Source organism: Dendrobium catenatum, unplaced genomic scaffold (assembly GCF_001605985.2).
Source record: "Dendrobium catenatum unplaced genomic scaffold, ASM160598v2 fragScaff_scaffold_659, whole genome shotgun sequence".
Classification (NCBI taxonomy): domain Eukaryota; kingdom Viridiplantae; phylum Streptophyta; class Magnoliopsida; order Asparagales; family Orchidaceae; genus Dendrobium; species Dendrobium catenatum.
The window spans coordinates 290,517-313,339 of NW_021319121.1; the positions used below are offsets into that span (position 1 = coordinate 290,517).

General features: G+C 37.3%; 2 protein-coding genes across 9 annotated transcripts; both read right to left on the bottom strand.

Moving 5' to 3' along the window:
• Positions 1–1,420: 1,420 nt before the first annotated feature.
• Positions 1,421–8,188, bottom strand: LOC110093800. Its single transcript, XM_020818794.2, has 2 exons — positions 7,841–8,188; positions 1,421–2,932 (listed from the first exon to the last, which is right to left on the bottom strand). The coding sequence occupies exons 1-2, from the start codon at positions 7,845–7,847 to the stop codon at positions 2,304–2,306; spliced, it is 636 nt and encodes a 211-aa protein (XP_020674453.1). The 5' UTR covers positions 7,848–8,188; the 3' UTR covers positions 1,421–2,303.
• Positions 8,189–12,187: 3,999 nt separating this feature from the next.
• LOC110093783 (mannan endo-1,4-beta-mannosidase 1-like) lies at positions 12,188–16,785 on the bottom strand. 8 transcript variants are annotated; one of them, XM_020818770.2, is made up of 6 exons: positions 16,388–16,785; positions 15,543–16,020; positions 15,222–15,416; positions 14,106–14,231; positions 13,008–13,213; positions 12,188–12,733 (listed from the first exon to the last, which is right to left on the bottom strand). In XM_020818770.2, exons 2-6 carry the CDS (start codon positions 15,858–15,860, stop codon positions 12,310–12,312), a joined length of 1,269 nt encoding a protein of 422 aa, XP_020674429.1. In that variant the 5' UTR covers positions 15,861–16,020; positions 16,388–16,785; the 3' UTR covers positions 12,188–12,309. The 8 variants fall into 8 exon arrangements, with proteins under 8 accessions (XP_020674429.1, XP_028551414.1, XP_020674434.1 ...); XM_028695581.1 differs by having other exon boundaries at positions 15,543–15,800; positions 15,872–16,785; XM_020818775.2 differs by having other exon boundaries at positions 15,543–15,800; positions 15,867–16,785.
• Between the last annotated feature and the right edge of the window lie 6,038 nt (positions 16,786–22,823).

The following is a 22,823-nucleotide window of genomic DNA, read 5'->3' on the forward strand; positions in this document are numbered from 1 at the left end:
TATCGACTATGACAAAAGATGCGACCATACAACCACCATGATTCCCAGAGCGAAATCACTACAAAGGCTATTACAGAAACATAATGAAGTATGCCAACTGAAGCGAAGAGCACGAAATGTCAGGGTTCAAGATCGGCCGTCCATCCGACCACTCACATTCGCTCCTGATCTCAACACCTATATTACATAAGCGCTATAGCCCTAGCAAAAACATAACAATAGAGCCCTTACATTCTTACACAATAGAGGACCTCCAAAGCAAGAGAGAAGAAGAAGAAGAAAACGGAAGAAGAGAAAGGAGTGAAGCTCCGCCCGACGCCGTCGGACCACCGCAGAAGTCTTCACCGACCACCGTCCGGACCACCGCAGGAACCTCGCCGAACACCACCGAAGCCTCACCGGAGTTTCATTGCACCACTGGCCTTAGTCCGACTTCAATCCCGATGTCCTGCTTAACGCCCGACGTTCAGACCCGAGCGTCCTACCTCAAGGCCAAACCACCCAATCTTCAAGTGACACTAGGTTATAATACCTGACTCCTTTCAAAACAGTAACTAGTTGTAATCTAAACACCCCTGGACGTGATTCAGTCCTTTGTAACCGATTCAAAATTCTAGTGGAATCATTTTCAACTGGGCTAGACCCTGTGATTTTTCCCTTTTTCAAGGGTTTTAGGGTTTTCCACGTAAAAAATCTTGTGTTCTCTGTGTGTGAGCTAATTATCCGTGCAACGTTAAGACGCGGAATTAAATCTCTATCGCCGCGTATTTTCTAGCCCGCAACAAGATTATATAATACATTTAAATATTTTTTAAATTCATTCTATATTAAAAATAAAAAATTTATAAAAAAAAAAATCTAAAAATTTTAATTTAAATTAAAAAATCGAGCTCAATAAAGAAGTAATCCAGTCCATAATGAAGGGCCTCTCAATCAAAGCTCTGATCAAGCAGATTCTATAAGCAGACAATGATCATGCAGATTCTATAAGCAGACAATAATCTCTCCTCTCTCGACGTTTGTAGGGAGAAACATGAGATGACTACGTCAATGAAGAAGAGGATGTCTTCTGCAGGTCTTTCGCAATCGAACTTCTTCCAATCAAGCTCCACGATGATGGATGCCCCTTGTATTTCTTCCCACATATACATCCAGTCGGTGCTTGCACAAACCTCTTGAGTTCCGAAAGCCTGAGGATCTATTCTTCAGCTGCCCATGAGCTATTTTGGACAGAACATTGTAAAGAGGTGAAGAGGCCGCCTGCTCCAATGCATCCAGCATAACGACGCACCTTCCAATGGGCTTTCCCTCACTAAGCTTCTTAACTGCATCATCAAAAGGAACAAGTTTTGAACGAAAACCTACCCTTCCAGCAAAGAAAGGTAAGCCAAATTCATCAGAAAAATTATTAGCATAATCATCATAAAGCGTCCACATAAAGCGAGATAATATAACACAGAATCCTGCTTTACGTTTACAACCAAAGGCAAATAAAAGAGGGCCACTAGTGGCATCATTATCGAAATGTTTCATCCTGCAACAGTCAGGCCCATCCGGAACGGATAGGCCGGAAGGGAACTGAAGAACCTCACGGGCGGTCTCAAGGGTGTAGTGGCGATTCAAAAGTCGGCCTGGTGGTTCCATGTTTGCATCAGCGAGGAGACGCATAGCATCAGCATAACAACCACCACCCCGGAACTTGAACGAATATTTATGCCAGTCCACCATCTCACCACCACCAATGAGTTTCCTCAGCCCCGCCACCCATTTACTTCTTGCCTCGCAGATCCAGCTTTCTTTCCTCTGTGATCAGACCGATTCTTGGATGGTTTCGGATCATGTCCGTGCTGAACAGTCGAAGTTCGGAGAAGCGTCCGATACTCGGCTTGGGGTTCTCCCCCAGCTGCCGCTTCTCCCTCAACAGTTTCCCCAGCATCAGGTGGAACAACGGTCTCCAAGGACTCTTATTCAATGTCGCGGATATCTTCCCCACCGGGATCTTCTCTGGAAGCCTTTCTCTTTGTCGAAGTGGATATCGTAACAGGAATGTCTGCACCCACGATTTCCAGGAGGCCACGAAATCGCCTCTCCGCGCGAGCATCCTTGGCGGCTTCAAACTGACCGATCTTCTCAACAATATAGGCGTTCAGCGCCTCAGTATTCCCCTCAATCTTCAGAAATTCCAACATATGGCGTTTGCGGACCACATCGGAGTAAGTATGCACTGCCTCAATCAAACTCTTCTCAGATATAGGAACAGGTACTTTCTTCTGCTGAGCAGTGGCACTTAGATACGCGCCCCATCAAGCTCTGTTTAACTCGGGAACCGTCAGAGGCTGGTAGAACCCTCCTGGTGGGTTACTCTGTTTGATCTCCTCAATGTGAACAGTTGTACGTGCACTGATCTCGCATAGCGCCAACTCATGATATGCGGCCTCTTCCTCCTCACGTCGATGATAGTCAGTGATCTCGTTTGATATGTCATTGATCTGCGCCTCGAGCATGGAGACAGTTCCGACCTCTTGAGCAGAAAGGAGATCACCTCCTCGCTTCGCCAATCTGTTCCGCTGCGCCATCTTGGCAAGAGCTTCCTGACCTGAGGGTGACTTCAAGAAGTGCAGGAAGCAAGTGAACTGATTCATGTGCATGCTTCTGTAGGTCGCAAAGAACTTGTGATTAACACCCAGTTGAAGCAACTGCTCACAACGGTCAACATCTGGAGCATCAGAGAATGGACGAAGTAAGCCAGCGTAGATCGGATCAGTATAACCGGCAGACAGATAGACCTCCTCCTCAAAGAAAGTTGGTCTGACACCCAACTGAACCAGATAGACGGCAGCATCATCAATGAGTGCACGGTTGAGGTTGGGTGCGATTGGGCGTGTGGCAGCTGGGTGAGTCTTGGATGAGCTAGCATCTGCCCTTGAAAACACTAAAGAAATGAAGGGTGTTAGTCGCAGTAAGAATAAAATATAATAATGGAAAACATGAACAAAAGGATACAATTAGGACGAAAGGCATGCAGTCTCAAGATGCAATCCGGTTTGCAAGAATCAATTGTTTATAAGGTACATCTTATGCACATTTTTTTTAGTCTCAACATGTTCGAAAGGTGATTGCTCTATGAAATAATCAAGATACTTGATACCACAATCGATATAGAAATAGAGAAAGTTACAACATGTTTGAATCTGAAGATTAGTATTTGGCATCAAATATTATGCCACATAAGTGAAAATGACATAAAGATCTATCATTTTCAAAATAAATTTTTAGGTTTAAATTCAATTGATTCTAGCTTTTGTGAAATATATATTTTAGGAAAGTAAATAAATGATAGATTTCAAAAATTAGAAGATAACTTAAAAACAAGAAGCCATAATTGGTTCATACAAATGGCTAGGGACCATCCCCAATCCCATCTCTAGGTGGCTCGATGTATTATGTCACTTTCATAGACAATTGCACTAGACATGTATGTATTTATTTCATAAAGAATAATATGTTTAATAACTTGGAAAGAAGAGAATAAAAAACTTAATTAAACATGATAATAGTGCAAAAATTAAATGTCTACGATCTAACAAGGGTGGAGAGTGCAATGGAATAGAGTTCATAAATTACTACAATACTAATGGGATTTGTATGGAGAAAATGTTCCGAGGTGTAACCCCAAAAATCCTACATGCACCAAGGAATCATTATAATCTTATATGTAGCACGTGTTTACCCAATCATCATCCCACTCACACCTTTTTTTCATCCGCCTAGATGGGCATCCTAAGGAGGGGAGGCCTTGGTTGTCTCCTAGCCCCTTGCTAGTTGTGCACGCCTCAGGAGACCTTAGATCTCAGGCCAAATCGTTTGACACATATCAATTCTTCCATAGCTCTTTCCATCCTTCTGATATCATCAAAGGACAAAAAAAAAAAGTATCACATCATCACAACCCATGCACGGATCATAGTTTGGAACATCATGATATGTTAGAATACCACCTAGATCGTCGCTTCCTCTGATACTAACCAAACTTCTATCCCCACAATAGATGCCTAGTCCACATCATCGCTTGCTAACACGATCATATGTAGCCTTGCCAGCCTGTTTCATGTAGTAGCCCCTATCTTCTTATGTTAAACCCACCATCATTATCCACATGCCTTACTCTAGTTTATGGAATTATACCATCCATCAGGTGGCATGGGGAAGCAAGGATAAATGAGCAAAGAGGAAGGGAAGTAGACATATAGATAAAAAGGCATGAAAGGGGAGGAAGGAGAACAATAAAGAAAAGAGACTAGCACACAACAAATGGAAGCAAGATCCATAATTCACTGAGAAAGGAGGAGAAGGCCATCTAGTTCCTCCATCTCCCTAGAGAAAATATTTTTTTCTTTTCTTCTTAACTCAAAAGATAGAGCGTCAATTTTCCCTTGCACAAAAAAAAAATTCTAACTCTCACTTGGCTAGGATTTCTTCCTCATCAATAGCATAGTATTTAGTTCATCTCAATCAAACCATTATAAAATCTCTGGTGTCAAACTCTTCTTATTTTCCTCTCTTGATCGAATCCCATTATAATGAATTTTCTTGTCTACTTATAGAGTTAACACATGGGTGGAATATTCCCATCTCTTTCTAGAAGCCATTGCCACATGTGCTCCCATTACCACTTCAACATGACAAGTTTTATTCATAAACAACCCTATTTGGCACCATTTGTGGTCTTTTGGCCTAAACTATCACATCCTATGCCGAAGAAAGGAGCAATGATGGGAGATTCTCACCCTTGGTTCTCCAACCATTGGCGACTTTCAAGTAATAATGGCTTTATTGCTCGTCATCATGTGAATACCAATATGTATGATATTCATCAACATATCTCCAATCTTACTAATATCATTGAGGTCTCCATGCAACAACCGTCGTTGTCCACAACCCTGCTTGTTTGCACCAAAAATCAAGGAAAATCGGTTGGGATTGGTGACATCCAATCACCACTCTCGGTGTGTCAATAAGTCCATAATTATCTCTTCATGTTAGATATTATTGGGGATGTGGTCCCACTCATATTCAAGGCTCCACATCTAGAAACATCTAAAAAATGAAAAAAATTGCCTCCCCGTAATCACTGACAAACCGATCAATGTCTCCGTTGAGCATCATTGATGCCCTCCATATAATAGCCTGAATTTTATAACTTAATTTGAAACATCTAAAAATTATGGGGTGCGGTGATGTGCTTTATGGAACAGTAGTGCTGGGAGCATTACGACATAGGGTTTTGAGTGAGCACTATGGCGTTGGGCCTTATGGCAGCGAGTGCAACAATGCTGGGAAGTTGAGCGCCTTGATGCCAGGTCAAAATAGTGGTTTTTAAAATAATAAAATATTTAAATCTATTTTCATTAATTGCAATATCTCTCATTATAGTGATTTCCACTATGTAACTTTTGATATGTGATATATATCATCATCATGAATATTTTTATTGATTAATATTAAAATTTAATCAAGTGATTTTACTTGTATGTCATTTTAATTGAAGTTGGAAGAATTGTATTGATTATAAAATAGACGGAAATCAATATACTTTATTTAGACATAACATATATGATATGACTGTATTTATTGTTCCTTTAGTTCAACATGTATTTTTGACATACATGTATACTGATGAGTGTACTGATAATTACATTAATATATATATATATATAATGTTTACTATTATGCTTCATATGATGTGAAATATGTGTTAATAGCAAGAAAGGTTGATTGAAAATGATTGATTGATTCAAATTGGTTAGAAATATGTTACCTTGTACAGGAGGGTGGGTCTAATGGACTTTCCGTTAAATAAGATTTGTGGAGTAATCCTAAATGATATAAAAATGGAGGTATAAGGAGATTGACTGATATGATATGATACGCCGACATGTAGTAAGTGACGACTTCTTACATGGAAGCCACCTGACTGACTTGTGATATGTGACATGCGTCTGATTCGTAGAACCATTACTGATATGATTGAGATTGAATCCTATAAGATTACCCTGCAAGGTTGAATACAAGAAAAATACTACAGATAGCCAGGTGTCCTATCTTGCTTACACTGATTACATTATTTGCATATACATATGTTATAAATGACATGATATAATAAAATATATATATGATAAATATGACTGATACATGCATGTGATATGAGTGATAAAGTCAATACAAGAATATAAAATTCACATGAATCATATGACATACTTGATAATATGATATATATATATATATATATATATACACACACACACAAACATACACACACGAATCAATAATATGAACTACATGATTTACTTAATACAATACATTGGATATATAACATGAGATACATGCATAACAAAAATACTATACAATATACATATGAATATGACAGGTTTACAGATTCCCTAAACTAATATATAGATATAAATTATTTTGTAACCGAGGGATATAGAAATGTTATAGCATACTGATCATTTATATGATTATTATTTACTGACCACTGCTCATAAGATATACAGCTTGCCCTGATTATTAATGATCATATGATATGATTTTATTTACATTAGCTGCTACATGCTTTATAGTTATATGAACATACTGATATTGATTGAACGATTACATGCATATTGTTTATATTGCCTTACATTGATTGCAGGGATATGTTCCGGTAACCTAATGAGTTGTTAGCTCACTCCGCAATTTTACCTATTTTTCATGGAGGGGCCGGGACCTAGTGGAGTGGAGAAGAACAGGTTCCAGGTTTTGCTTTTTTTTTTTTTTAATAATTTTAGTTTTATACTTTTAAAGTTGAGGTTGGAAAGAGAGATAGAATGATGTATTATTTGACCTTCTGATTTTTGTACATGAATTTTGAGGAAATGAATATAATTTTAAACTTTGTTGTATATGATTTATAGTTACTTTTGTTGTAGTGATTTATATAAATGAATTAATATAAGTTCTGGTGGATGAATTAGAGGTTAAAATTGACAGTTCTTCCAAATTTGAAATTGATCTTTTTCAATACTCAATAAAACAAAAGTATTAATTATTTAATATATCAAATATGTTTTTATTTCACATTTAAACATAAAAAAAAACAAATCATAAAGTAAAATAAAAAATAAAACAAAAAAAACAAATCTCAAGAGCTTTAATTTTTAGTTGTTGGGTGGATGCACCAAGATGAAGAGCTACTACATGGACTTCCAATATATTATTTTATGTCAATTTAGTTTTCACCACTATGAAGAGAATTGAGTCTTCTACTGAGCGAACTCCTTAAACATGACATACAATATGATGATACCGACAACCTGATGGCGAGATTGTCAACAAAAAAGTTGTTTCAGGCTATCCAAATGTAAAATCCATCAGAATGACTTTCAAAACTCCTAAATTTATGTCAAGATTTGTAACATATGTAATATTATGAATTCTACTAATATCATCATAAATTCATAAGCCTTGATATTCATCATAATATATTTTGCATTAAGATATGTTGATGTAATGCTTTTTTGAGGTTGTAGAACCCATAGAGGTGATTGATAACCAGCTAAAGTTTATCCCTTTTTTTGAGGTTGTAGAACCCACGGAGTTGTTGACCTGCAACTGCCGGAGACTCACAGACCCCAACTACCACGATCGGACCGAAACCACCCACGATCTCAAATCACGCTCAAAACTACCACCTCTCACGACACAAAAACGATCCCTCTTCTCATTCGGCTCTCTCACGCACACAGACGCTCTCAGAACCAGAGGCACACAGAGAAGGAAGAAATCAAGTTTCGAAACTTACATTTCATTATTCCCGTTGAAGCCCGTCGACCTTCGCGACCGTGCTTCCTTCTCCGAGTCCGACCCAACCACCTACTGCCTACATCTCTTGCTCCGGCCTCCAAATCTCCTGCACCAGAAGCCTAAGCCGACAACCGATGCTTTTAGCCACCGACTCCTCTGCACGGCGAGGCTAAACCGTGCCCTAGCCAGCCTCCAATCTTCTCACAAACTGCCAACACCTGCTCCTGCCGTCAACCGCCTGAGCCGACGTCGCCTACCTCCCGCCTGAGACGCCGCCGCCAGCGAAGCCGACTCTAGCCTTCGCCGTGCGTGGCTTCCGCCCGATCGGGCTCTCTCCCGATTTTTTCCCTCCCTCTCTCTATATAATACATATATAATAATAATAATATATTATTATATTTTATTATAATAAGTATATTATATTTCCAAAATTTTGGAAAAATTAAAAAACATATTCAATTAATTAAATCAATAATTAATAATCAATAAATTGAATAATCTAATTTAAATAAAATCATATTATTAATCAATTGATATTCTAATTAATTAAATAAAAAAGGAGGATTTTTAAATAGATATGAAAACTAGCAATTTGAAGGAAGTCCCGGGTTTATCCGGTCCCCCGAAGCTCTCAGTCGTCAAGCTTATCCGACAGAGGGATTAAAGTCTTGAAGAACCAATCTCCTCGCTGTTAATTCACTCTGGCCGAGTCGAGTCACTCTTTACCTTTTGGCGCCAGGGAGAGGATGCCGGAAGGCTGTCAAAATTTTCAGTGAAAGCAAGTGACTTAAAACTAAATGAAATTGGACTTGATTGAACCAAAGACTTGGACATAATTTTAAACAATTAAAAGATCCTCGCATGATATAAAAAAAATAAAATGGTGATGAAGAATGATTTCTAAAATGATTGTGATTATATTATATCCAAAAGCTATTTTAAAAGTCAAATTTAAATCATACAATCACCAATCAAAAAATCATTTGGTATATGTTAAATACAATTAGGTTATTAAATCCAACCTAAGGTAGTAATTACTTGCTAGTAGTCTGACGTCGGAAGTCTCCTTCCTCATCTAAGCTACTATCAACAACTAATCCACCCTCAGGTATCAAGTATCTATGAAAGGTAGGAAGGCGTCGGGGTCTGCTCGTTGGTCTCAAGGTGAGAGAGCCGAGCGAACACAGAAACCCGACAGGAAGAAAAGAATCGATAAGTACGGAATGACCTAGAAGGCCGGAAGGAAAGGAACCACCCAAGCTAAGCAGGAAACCTAACTAAGAAACAAATCCTAACTAAGAGTAGGACGAACCTTATCTAAGGAGTACCAATTATAAAGTACACACAAGAAAGAACAATATAAGATCCAAAGATGGAGAGAGAAACGAGTCTCACCGTGGTCGCCAGAAACCTGTGGACCTCAGAAAGAACACCGCTCGACTGCAGAGTGCAGAGGGTATACGACCGCACCATCTCGAGGGATAGAGATGATTGCAGGCCTCCGTGCTCCTTACAGAAGGCCCAATAGAATGACAGATTATATTATACATACGACTAACTATTGAGGATAGCGGTTTTCGCCTACGCACCATGATAGATAGTAATATATACGACCTGATCAAAATAACGGGTTTCCCCCACCCAATACATCAACTCCAGTGGGGTTTATTTGATGGTGAAGTTTTGTTTCCCACATGCGCAAGCCCCTGTGGTTAATTACATCTCAAGCCTACGGCTCGAGAAAACTCTCGATTAAGGATTCAATATTATTCTTCCCGGATAATGGATTGTTACACAAAGGGGAGACTAGAAAATCCTACTCAAAGGGAAAGAAAGGGTTCAAATGGTTTAGTCAACATGCAGGATTCATACCAACATCTGGAGGGACTAAGGCATTGAGGGGAGAAAGAAGATCACACACTCCAAGCATATGAAGGGGAAAGATGGAAGTGACGTCATATGTGTGACGTGGTTAAGTAAGATTTATAGTCCCTGAAGAGAAGGAACTTATCCACTATTTAGGTATACTACGAGACACCCAATGTTATACTCAATACTAACACCTATGACCTAACTAATGCACATGAGCTTATACCCTACTTGAAAAGGGATGTCAGGCTATTTTGGCCATGGTTTGATTAAGAGACCAAGAGGGAATGATTAAATGCATTGAATAGGTTTACATTGACCTAAATAAGTCAATTTTGACCAAGGAAAACTTGGGTTGACTTGGTCAACCTAGTCATTTAAGTCCATAGAGTAAAGGGATTGAGCCAAGGATGAGCTTGGATTGAATTTGAACTTAATTTGACCCAATGGGGCTAATTGGGTCAAACTAGGTTGACCTGGCCAACCAGGTTGACCAAAGGTACATGCCTAGGCCTAATGGGTTGGGTCTGGTCCATTAGGTTCAGTGGGGGTGAGAATTGAGGTTGAGAAGTTTAGAATTAGATCTGAATCAAGAAGAAGATATTTGGGTCAATTTGGGTCAACCCGGGTTGACTTGGACCAGGTTGACCCAAGGCATGGGTCTGAGCTCAAGAGACTTGGTCTAACCCATTGAACCTAAAGAAGGTGGTCTTAGGGCCTGACTTGATCAATTTGACCAGGTCAGCCCTTTGACCCAAGGTTTGAGAAAATGGAGGTCAACATTGACATTACTTGAAGTATAAAATGCGCCTCAAAATCTTACGAAAATACAAGTGATCTTAATGTCACCCCGATGATGGCCATGTTGACAGAAAATTTCAACCGAAGGGGTCAAATCTCAAATCCAACAAAAGTATAAATCTCTGAAAAGAAATAAATCACCTTAAAACTGAAACAAAAAATCATCCACCTTTCGCAACCGTTTGTCGGGGGTGATAAATTTGAAATTAACCTCAGCTCACAAAGAACGAATGTGTGTCGGGTGTATCACTATGATTCATCCTCAAATAATCTCTTACCAGCAGGGACATGGCACGTGAGATCTGATCGAGTGATTTTGCCGCAAAATGGCACCATTATATTACAATCACGGCCAAAGCCCGTATGTTCCCTAAAGGCTTCAAATCCTTGAGTTATGAATCATAGGGTATATTCGATGGACATAAAGTCCTCTGTCAGCTAAGGTGGATTCAGATATATCCCCTTAGACAAATACTAACCCATGTCTACAAGGTATTCTTGGACGAAGCAACACATGGCTGTCGATAAGATACCTTTTGTGAGGTTGGGTCGACTACCTCATCTGACTAAGTATATCAGGGATCATGGTAGTCCGGGATGACAGAACCATGAGATCTTGATTGGGCTCGTCATCATTACCCCCACCATCAGTTTTAAGTTTATGTTGATAAACCTTAAATTCTTAAATTTCAAAATTCAAATAAAAAATTCAAACCCTAAAACTATTGTTATTATACGATAGGTTCATAACATATGTAAAAAAATTAAAAAAAAAAGGTTCATAACATATGTGACCGCTTTAATAACTAGCCTTAATCGAAAATTCTCTCTTATTATTAGGAGGGGTAATTAACTATAGGGGCTTGCGCATATAAGAAACTAGAACTCAGATAAAAAAGTCCTCACAAAATGAGAAATCTCTGGGTAGTGTGTTATCTAAAACCTAATATGCCTTCTGAAAATTCAACCGAAACCTAATCTCGTTAGAACTCTCTCCCGTCATCATTACACTAAAATAAATATAAAAATAGACTGACCCCTTTTTAAAGACTTGAGGACTCCATCAAAATAGTTGGGGACTATTTTGATCACTCACAAAGAGTTGATGGATCATTTTGATCTTTTTCTTATAACTTAATATACTAGTAATAGAAGTTATTTAAAATGAGTTAAGCCTTATACTTTTTTCCTTTTCTTAATTTTCCTTAAAAGAAATTATGTATCATTTGTTTCTTTTACTTCTGTAATTGTGTGGAATGCATTCAAAGCTAATTCAACCAAAAATCTCACTTTATCAACCAGTAATTTATTCATTCTCATAACAATCAATCACCTCTCTTTCTATCACCTTCTTAAGCTTTAAACCCCTCTTAAAACTTAGTAAGTTTCAACCAGTGTTAGCCAACTAGAAAGTAAATTATTCATACTAACATGCGCAATTAGAATAATAATCGTTCGTGTTAGCAGCAAATGTGTTGCCAAAAGGAGAAAAATTGTTCATAACAAGCAATCCTTATTCACCATCAACTGTTAGCAAAACAGAGTAACAAAATCAAAGGCATCTCAAATTAATTGTACTCGATAACATAGTTCTTATCTAAGAAGAACTCTCAATTGTTCATATATTCAAAAGCAACAAGCAACAATTTCTTCTCCAATGGTGATTGAAAGCATCTTAAAGAGAAATACTAGCTGCATTAAAATGGTATCACTGTCAAATATAAGAATAGAATGATATGAAGTGCATTTTTTTTAAGAGCAGAAACAACTGAACCTCGGTCATCATGTACTTTAGGCCTACCACCCGCTGCAGGCTTTCACATGGCCTTTGCGTTGTCTAGCCTCACAATGTTTCCTTTTCTTTGCTAACAATTTTACAAAGTGCCAAAGCTGCTGGCACGGTCTAGATATAATTCTCACCTTAGTTTCATTCAGTACAATCTCATATCCATCTTTTAATGAGTCCAGTCCTTCAACAAGGAGTTGCCAGAAGAGGCTGCCTGCTGCTGCTCCTCCTGTTCTTGCAGAAAAGTATACTTTAGAGTAGACTGTTCGAAAAAGAGCATCTCTTTTGGATCTGCTGTACCCAGGATCCTTCCAGGATTTGCCGAACTCAGTTACAAGAAGCGGCTTATGAAGAATGTTGCTGGCATCTTTTATGTGAGCATCAAGCCAGTTGTTCAAAAATTGAAGCTGGGATTGATCACTGGAGTTTGCAATCCTAATAATGCGAAAAAGATCAATTACAAAAGCAATGAAGAAGAATTGCAGGATAAAATGTTAAATTTTGAAATCAAAGCCATTGCTTCTTCTGGCTCATCAACAAAGAAGCAATGCAATCGTTCTGCTAGAGCTCAAAGCTTTCATTCAAATGAATGATAGAGGACTACTGGGCTTAAATGATCCAAGAATATAAAAGAAGCGTTGTGCAGGTTGGATTGATACGTCTCATTCGCATCAACGTTGTTATTTATTATGTTAGGATAGAATCTTACCATTGGTCTGGATATGAATGGAGTGTGGCGAAATCAATTCCTGAAATCTGATTATTGGCGATAAAGTCGGTTCCCACTTGGAACCCAGCAGGATTTATTTGCAATTCAGAAGGTGTTGAGGGCCCATAAAATCCTTCCAAACCAGCTTCAAGCAAGTGATTTCTATCTATGGATTTTACATGAGCAGCCATTTCAGTGATCCATGCCTGGAATTAAAAAGCAATAGCTGAATAAGTGCGAGTATAGCTCATGCAATATATGAGATTATCAACTTAGTAATTAATTTTCCATACAAAGGGGAATGCCATGCTGTTTACCAGCTATCAGAGGCATTTTTTGAGTTTTAGAACTGTCCCATCTCTTCTCGAAAGACAGAAAATAATAAATTCCTTTGGACAGATTTGTTTGAGTTTTCAAGAATTACAAGTGTTCATATAAGAAAAACCAAAGACGACCAAGCATTGCTAGTTTTCTTTCAAGAAGGAATAAATTCTCTTTCATGCTGATGAAAGATGAATACAAAGCAACCAAAGAGCTCTAACATAGTTGCAAGCTCTCCTGCTTCTAAGGGTATAGGTCTCAAGATCGAGTTTAGGCACCATGTTAGTTTTAAAATTGCTCTATACATGGAGTTCGTAAATCTGTAATTAGTAATGTAACCAACAAACAATAAATAAAATAACTTAGGAAAATTTTCTATCCTTCTAAGAAAGATGAATTCAATGTTAAAAGGTAAAATCACGGCTTTTTTATCCTTTCTACCCAAATAAAATATAGTTATGGCACTGTTCTCAAGTGATGAACAACATTATTCTAGATCTTTGTGGCCAGACTGGTTCTGAGAACAAACTAACATGCAATACTATATGGGATTTGATAGAGGCTTCGTTTTAAAAAAAAAAGATAGAATTCCCTTAGCATGCATAAGAAACAGTTGCTAAGTGATAATAAGAAAGAATGTGCTTCATAGACAGCTTTGATCAATCTGATAAATAAGTTAATCTTTTCATGGCTAGGATTAGCTGGAAATTTAATATCTTAAAAGTTTAGCTATAAAGCACATAAAAGCCAACGAGATAGTAAAGAAGTGGTTGCTACCTGTAAAGTTTTCCCAGACATATCTGAAAGGCATCTGGGCTCATTCATGAGCTCCCATGCAAAAATTGTGGGGTCATCCTTGTAAGCAACTCCAGTTAAGGTGTTATGTCGTGTGAGCAAGGTCTTCTTGCAAGGTAAGGTTGTAGAGTGATTAGAATCAAATTGTAGTATTTAAATTTTGAAGCAGATTAAAATTTCCTAAAGATGAAAAAGACAAGCTCAAAATGATATATGTACCAAGAACAACAAAAGGTATGTGATTCTTTGTGATAAAAACAAAATAAAAATATGAAACGATTTTATTGCTGAACGAATCTGGAATTTTCAAAAATATTAGTAGGATGACAAGATAAAAAATGAAGACTTACATGAGAAACTAAGGATAAAACACAAAAAGAAAGATAAGAAAATGCGCATGTTTGAAAGTTGCAATGATGTCGGAGAGAAAATAGGAATGAAAAGATATCTTACTGCATAACTTTTTTAAGAGAAGAATAGGAAGTATTTTATACAGCTTGAAAATCTCTATCGAAGTAGGCAAATGTACATAAGATTTTACAAGTTATTGAAGCATGTTCAGGGTCCCAAATAGGCACACTGGCAATCCAATAATACGTAAAATAAAATATAAATTCCAAGGAGAATGATATAAGTATAACTTTTGGAAATTTTGATCCCTCTAACAAAATGAGAAAGCACCATAGGTAGGCATTTTCCTTAGTAATTATTCATAAATTAGATGTCTATGTTAACAAACTTAGGGGCGTAAATGAGTTGAGAGCTCGCGTCATTTGTAACTTAGGCTTAGCTTGATTAATTAATCGAGTTTGATCTTAATTTTAGATTTGAATTGGCTCACAAACTGGCTCATTTATTATGAAAAGAAGAGAGTAATTGTGATTCAAATAATTATTATAATAAAATAATAAAATAATAAATAATCACTCCACCTAATCGGTTCTTTTCTCTCTTATTAAAATTCCAGATACCTTAGTCAAACAGTGGTTGGGGCACATTCCATATCACCCCACCAACCAAGCACAAAAGGGTTAAAAAAACATCACAGTAGAGAGCACTTTAGCAAATAAAAAAAATCTGGTTTGAATGTGTGCATACCTTAACATGATTCTTGTAATATCCTTTAACAACATTATTAGTAAAGAATTCATCATCAGACCCAATGCTCTCTCCCTGATTCCGTGCCCACTGCACATACTGCTTCTTCCCTCCAAAGTCGTCATAGTTATTCACGAAGCTAAGAATAAGCTTCATGCCATACCTCCTTGCCTCAGAAATCACAAAATCCAAGCCCTAAATCAAAGCAAAGCAAATCAAGTTTTTTTTTTTTTTAACCCACCCAAGCAAAACAAAAATAAAGAAGGGGGAAAGAAGAAGAAGAAGAAGAAGAAGAGATCAGTCTTTCAAAATCTCCAGAACCTTGAACATTTGTTCATTGTAAGATCCAGGAGAGTATTGCAAGGCATTGCTACCACCGTCATTGAAAGCCCAAGTTCTGGCTAAAGTGAGTCCATTGATCGAAGCTTCTTTAAAGGCAATGGAAACTTTGTTTCTCTGAGAGGGATCCGATGCCATGTTCATGAGCCAATATGCATTGAACCCATTGGCAAAGAATGGATTTCCATTAAGCACAAAATGGACTCCATTTGTCCCGATGAAGCTACCAGCTGCTTGAGCCTGCTGATTGTGATCCAAAAGAAAATTAAGGAAAATTCCTACAAGAGTAACTCTAATCATCCTTACCTTACTCTTTGTGAGGAGCAATCTTGGTCTTCAAAAGGCCTTCTTTACTCTCTCTTATATAGAAGAACATGAAGGAGGTGGGGATCTGAACGCACCTTCTTGTGAAAGTACCGAAGATTGTTTCTCTACTGTGGCGCCTACTCCAGTCTTATCGCTGATCAATCAAAAATTAATAATGCGCCTGCGAACCGCTTCATTGCTAAAGTCTAGAATACTAAAATTGATGTCTGTGTGTCACAAATTATTAGGTGCTCGAAGTCTTAAAAGTTGGATAACATAATTGTATAATAATTTAACGCGTCAGTGTACAGTTATATATTCATGTGATATCTAAATAGAAAGGCAGATATGTAGCTGCAGCAAATTTCGGTTTCTGTTTTCTTAATTTCAGCATTGTATAGCACATATAATCACTTCGAAGGTTATAAGCATGAAGGTTGTAACTTGTCCTGTGCAATTTACGTGGTATATATACCCTTTTTTGTAAAGAAAACTTTTGAAAAAGAAATGAGAGAATTTACAGAGCTGAGTTCTGTTTGTGTATCCTGGAATGGTGACATCTCTGTGTGGTGGTTGTTCATCTTCATTGTTTCTTTCTATTTTGTTTTCTTCAATTTGGAGTCATATTCCCGTGTCATTTGGTATCAAAGCTCAGCAAGAAGACGCCTCGACGAATTAGGCAGTAACCCTTTCAAGAAATCTTTCTTGATTCAAATTTTGAAGCGGGAGATTCGTAACTGGAAAGAAAGACTCACCGTGTTCGAGGATCTGCGTACTTGCGGAAAGGCGGAGTGGAGTAGAAGAGGAGCCTCCTGACGAAGAGGAAGTGTGGTGCTGATCTCCATCCAGCACATCGAATACTTGCTGAACGCCCACTTTACCAACCAGTTCAGGGTAATCTCCATCCTGCCAACATATTCGCCAAATCATTTTGAACCAACTCATTTATTGTGTCAACCAAACCAAAAGGTTTAAAGTTCTAGTCTTTGTGTATGCGTTGTGTGTGTGAATTTGACTTAAATGACCTAAATGTCAAAAAAAAAAAAAAAAAAAAATTGTGTCACCTTTCCCCAAACCAGTGTCAACTTGCCCCAAGCTAACAAATAGTGACATAGGGTGCTCTTGCCTTTCCACTATATACATGCTATTTCAAGTTCACAAATGCCTTAAATGTATCCATTCCATATCGTGTGGTGTTGGTGGAGTGGCTTGTTGGAGAGCCCACTTGGCAGAGAAATTATTATGTGCGGAGTCCAAATATGTCCGGACTCAAATAAAAATATGCATGCGTCTTTGTACATAGTGTGTACAACTGTACATACTATGCATAAATAACAAAATTATGTATATAATATGTATAAACTTACATACATAATGTACATAATGTACATAATGTGTACGCATTGTGTACAAAATTTATACACACTGTGTACAAGGACACGTGTTAGGTTTTTATTGGAGTCAGGTCGTAACTCTGTGTCCGGACTCGCACGTAATAATTTCTCCACTTGGTGAGGGTTAAAGTAGCTTGTTATCCTTCATAAGAGTTGATATCATAAAAAAAAAATTATCTTGATCGGCATGAATCTTGAGACAAAATCAAATGGAAAACTTACAAAATTAAATACAGAATCATATGAATTTCAATTTCAACAAACATATAGTTGAACTGAACGTCTCGAAAAGATGGATCCATGACACCAAATTCGACTCAATCCAAGCCCAAATGGGTGCATATCAAACTCAAAGCGTCTTTGGAAGGTTTAAACAATAAATTTGATGACCAAACAATTTCCAAACATAACATGCTTATAGTAGAATCGAGTGGCTCGACGAGACAAATCCAACGAGCATAAGATTGTTGGATTCTGATATCATTAAGACATTCAAACACCCACAATCAAGGGGATTAATATCAGTCGTCCATTCAAACCACTCTCAGCATACCCTTGATATCCCTTCTATTTACCGATTATGCCACTATCATAAAACTATAAATAGATCCCTTATTTCTCATGGAAGGGGGACCCAAGCAAGGAAGCAAGGAAGCGAAGGAGGAAAAAGAAACTAGAGCTCTCTTACCACTAGACTCTTCCTCAACCACAGTTAGACCATCGACTGTCGCCTAACGCTAAACTTCCGCCAAGCCACCGACTGACACCGGATTTTTGCACGGGCATCGACTGACGCCGAACTTCCATCCGGCCACCAACTGACTTTGGATTTACACCATGCCACTAACTATAAACAGTTCTTCCGACCTCCAAACAACAGTCTCTCTGACCAATGTCGCCCGTCAACTAAGGACCTTCCGACCTCCGTTGTCAGACAACAATTTTTCTAACCAATGTCGTCCACCGACTACGATCATTCTGACCTCCATCTTCAAATTATGATCCTTTCGACATCCATCACCTGACCACGATCTTTTCAACCTCCATCGGTCGTCAACTACGATCCTTCCGTCCTCCAAACAACGATCTTTTTGACCAATGTCGCCCATCGACTAAGGTCCTTCTGACCTCTGTCACCAGACAACGGTCTATCTAATCAATGTCGCCCACCGACTATGAACATTCTGATATCCATCGTCAGATTATGGTCCTTCTGATCTCCATCATTTGATAACGGTCTTTTTGACTTCCATCATCTGCCGACTATGGTCCTTCCGACCATCGTTACCCAACTATGATCATTCCAACCTCCGTCGCCCATCGACCATGGACCTGCTAACCAAACAAACATGACAATACTGTTTCTTCAATTCTCACTATGTAATACACACTTTATGATGTTCATTTGCCACATCAAGCCAAGGCCTTCCCCCTAAGGATGTGCCACTTTTTTAATAAACTACAAATACTACTAGATTCATTCAAAATCGTGCCAGGCCCCTTGACTTTTTCTCTTTTTAGGGGTTTCCATGTAAAACTCTGGTGTCTCTTATAAATGTTGCACTCTCTCTTTTATTTGATTATGTGATGGATCTTCATACAAAGCTAACACGTTAAACTTTATATTTCTCTATCGCTACGAATATTCTAGGATGTAACAAGAGTCTTTATAAACTCTCCATACTTTCATGCTTGGTCTGCTTTTACACTTCTTAGCAACTTGGCTTGGCCAACTACTCACTCTATGCATGAATCACTTAATTAAATTATTTAATTGCCTTTAATTCTATTATTCGTTGAACACACAAAATCCATAATTCAAATACTAAGTCTTAAATTTATGCCATTGCAATACCAAATAAAGTTTTCACACTCATAATTAAGTAAAAAAACATAAATAAAACTCTCTAGCTTAGGGTCTTCAACTTGCTCATGGTGATAGGTCTACTACACTTAATGATAGTTTTTTTCTGGAATGAACCCAAGTGGTTAGACCCTTTTTGTAATATAGTGTTTTTGATGCTTCTAGTGCTACACTTTAATGACTTGGATCGAATCATAATACATGATTCATAAAATAGGTCATCATTGAACTATACTGAGAATCACAACTCTTGAACAACTTAATGAAACTAAAATATCATATTCTTTTTTATAACATTGATTTTTTTGTTGTAGACATTCTTCATCAAATGGCGAAGAAACTTTGTGCATTGCATGGAAAGATCCTAGTCAAATTTTCTTCCACTCTATTTAGTGGAAATAGGTAAAAAATTCAAATCACAATAAACAAAAATTTTTTCAATATAAATAAAAAATTTTGTGTTGAATTCAAAGAGCTAATGAACCAACCCCAACTTAACTCATTATCTCAAGAGTTGATTTATTTAGTATTATATTTTATTTCTATATATACTAACATTCAAAACTTAAGGTAAAGTTTTAAATACTTTAAATTTTCAAAATTCTTTTCGGATATATTTTTTATTTTTTGTTGAATATATGGTTTTGATTTAGGTTTCCTTTGGGACGTCTTACGACTTTCTTATTGCTTTTTAAAATAATTTTCTATTAAAAAAATTTTTTAGTTTAAAAAAATTTTATACTAAAAAATTATTTTACGAAACATTAACTAAGCAGTCCCAAACGAAGCCTTAATTTATTATGGTATATGGTTTCTTGGGTATGTTGATCAGTAATGATTTTTACTGATTACCTTTCATGATTATATGCTTTTTAGAATATGAGTACACATTGCTATTTATATAACTTGTTTTGTTTAAGCCTACTATTTGGTTGGCTATGTAGAAATGGAACAATTATTACGTCCTCCAATCGGATGCAGAGGAACATCCGGTTGTAGGCAAAATCGCGCCTATACCGAGGTGTACCGAGTTTTTTCAAAGTTCGTAGAAATGGGTTCATAAATAGGCATTTGGCATGTTGTAAGTTGATTCTCTGTCATTTTGAATTATCTATAATAAAGCTCTATGCACGGCTTAGATCCCAATTTTATTTCTATAGTTACTTCTCTCAAGATAAATTAAATTAAATTCTTGTACTCAGATCCCAATTTTATTTTGCACTTCCAGCCTGTTGCCCTAAATTACTGATTGTTCTAAATTATTGTTCTTCTCGTAAACTTCTAAAAATCCTCGATCTCTAAATAAGCCACAGGCTTCATGTAGACACTAGAGATCTACTTATAATATTTTCAGTGGTATGTCCCATACATATAGTTAAAATTTGAAATACCTATCAAATGGCTTATATGATTCCCTTGAATATTGATTCTTCTTTTAGCATTTAAATATCTTAATAATGATGAAATTTAATAATTTTAGACTATTTGAATTCATAGAGATTCAAGCTTTTGTCATACCTCAATTGTTGATTCCTCCTTATCAATTTTCCTTTACACTTCATCACCAAGTGAAAGGAAATTAAGTTGCAGCACTATTGCTTTTGCTCTGTTAGTCATTACAACAAATCCTTCAATGGTGATGACATTTAAAAGATCATGATAAACCAATAGCACTTTCATTTTGATATGCAAAAGGCTAAATCATTCTCATAAGTGAATTTCTTTTTCTAAAATTTTTACATCGACATCCTCCTTTCTCAACAGGCTATAATACCAATTGTTGTGAGTATGAAGGGGGGATAAGACTTTGACTTGAGATTTAATAGAGCTAAAAAACTTAAAGAATCCTGGAGCTCCGTTGCTTGATCATCGTTGTCGGGCAATTGCATGACCATTATCATTGAACAATTGCCCAATCATCGCCAATAGACCATCATGTGATTACCACAATTAAACCACCACTTAATTATCGTTGTTAGACAGTTGCTTGACTGCCATTATCAAACCACCATATGACCGCACCATTGTACTACCTCTCGACCATTATCGTTGTGCCACTTCCTAATCACCACCATCACCATTAAACCATAGTAACTCCACAACAATCCTCAGACCAACATTACCAAAACTTTGGTCCTTCAACCATGGTAACTCAAGTATGTTCACTTAACCACTATCTCTCAACTTCAGACCTTTGACCATGTCATGTTGCTTGACTACTATCACCATACCACTATTGTTTATCCTCTAACCTCCGTCACTCAGCTACAATACAATTGCCCAACTACAATTCTCCAACAAGTACCCTCCAAAACAATCTATCAACCATCATCATCTAACTACGATCTCATAACCACCATCGCTAGACAACAATATCCCGACTACTATTACTTGACCATGGCCCTCCGACCATTCTCATCCATCTATAATTACCCAACTACAGTCACCAGACTAAAATCATTCGACTACAATTACCTAATTAATGTCCTCTAATCACCATCATCTAACGATGGCCCTTCATCCACAATTACAAACTACAGTCCGTTGATCCTCGATCATTACTCAACTATGATTCACTAACCACCACAACCCAACTAGAATTATCTAAACACCATGTCATGACTATGACCCTCCAACCATTATCATCAAACTATAATCCTCCAACCTTTGTCGTTCGATTATGATCCTCCGACCACCTTTATCTTACTATGGTCTACCAACCACCATTCACATCTATGATCTTCTAACCACCATCATCTGATTTTGATCATCTAACCACCATGGCTCGATTATGACCCTTTAACCATTGTTTCTCAATAATGAACCTCTGAATAATATCGGCTAAGTATGGTCCTTTGACCACCATCACTCCATCATGGTCCTTAGACCATCAGTGCTTAACTTGGATCCTCTCAACATCATTGCTCGATTATGTTTCTACAATCATTGTCACTCTATTATGGTTTCATGACTAACAATGCTTGAATATGATCCTCTAACTACCATCACCCAACTATGGTTCTCTGATACAGATCACTTGACTTTAGTCCTCTAAAAGCCATCACCCTATTTCAATCCTCCGACCCCATCACCCAATTATGGCCCTCCAACCATCACTGCTTGATTGTGATCATTAGATTGTCGTCACCAAACTATAGTTCTTCGACTATTATTGCCCGATGGAAATCCTTTGCCTCTCATATCCTGATTATTGTCTTTCAACCACTATTCATTTACTATGTTCCTCTAACCATTATCACATGGTTATACTAACATTCACTAACTTCATCACTCGTCTTTGCCAATAATGTCAATGTTTGTCATCGCTCGAAAGATAGAAGCATGCCTTCAACATTAACTATGATTCTCCATGTTAGCACTAGAATTTATGATATACTTCTTGTTCCTTGGTATCCTTTCAAATAGGTACAACTGAACAAATAATATGTTATTTAAAAAAACACCAATGCTAAATTTCTCCCCAACTTTCACAATCATAAAATATAAACATTGTATGCCTACTACAATATATAATGCCTTCTCCAATCACAAGAAAGGGTATCATTTGCAACCAATAAAAAATACTAGTACAATCATTTAACTGGACAAGGCCCCATCATTTTTTACTTATTTTAGTTTTCTATATAAAATGCTCTATGCATCAAGTGGTCCATATATTGTAAGGTTTCATAGTGATCA

What these genes read in the sequence shown, in the direction of transcription:
- LOC110093783 (XM_020818770.2), bottom strand. Translation starts at nt 15,860, where the DNA reads ATGATTAGAGTTACTCTTGTAGGAATTTTCCTTAATTTTCTTTTGGAT. An exon ending in ATTACAAGAATCATGTTAAG is followed by an intron (nt 14,232 to 15,221) that starts GTATGCACACAT and finishes TTACCTTGCAAG; the next exon opens with AAGACCTTGCTCACACGACA. An exon ending in TGTCTGGGAAAACTTTACAG is followed by an intron (nt 13,214 to 14,105) that starts GTAGCAACCACT and finishes TTTTAATTCCAG; the next exon opens with GCATGGATCACTGAAATGGC.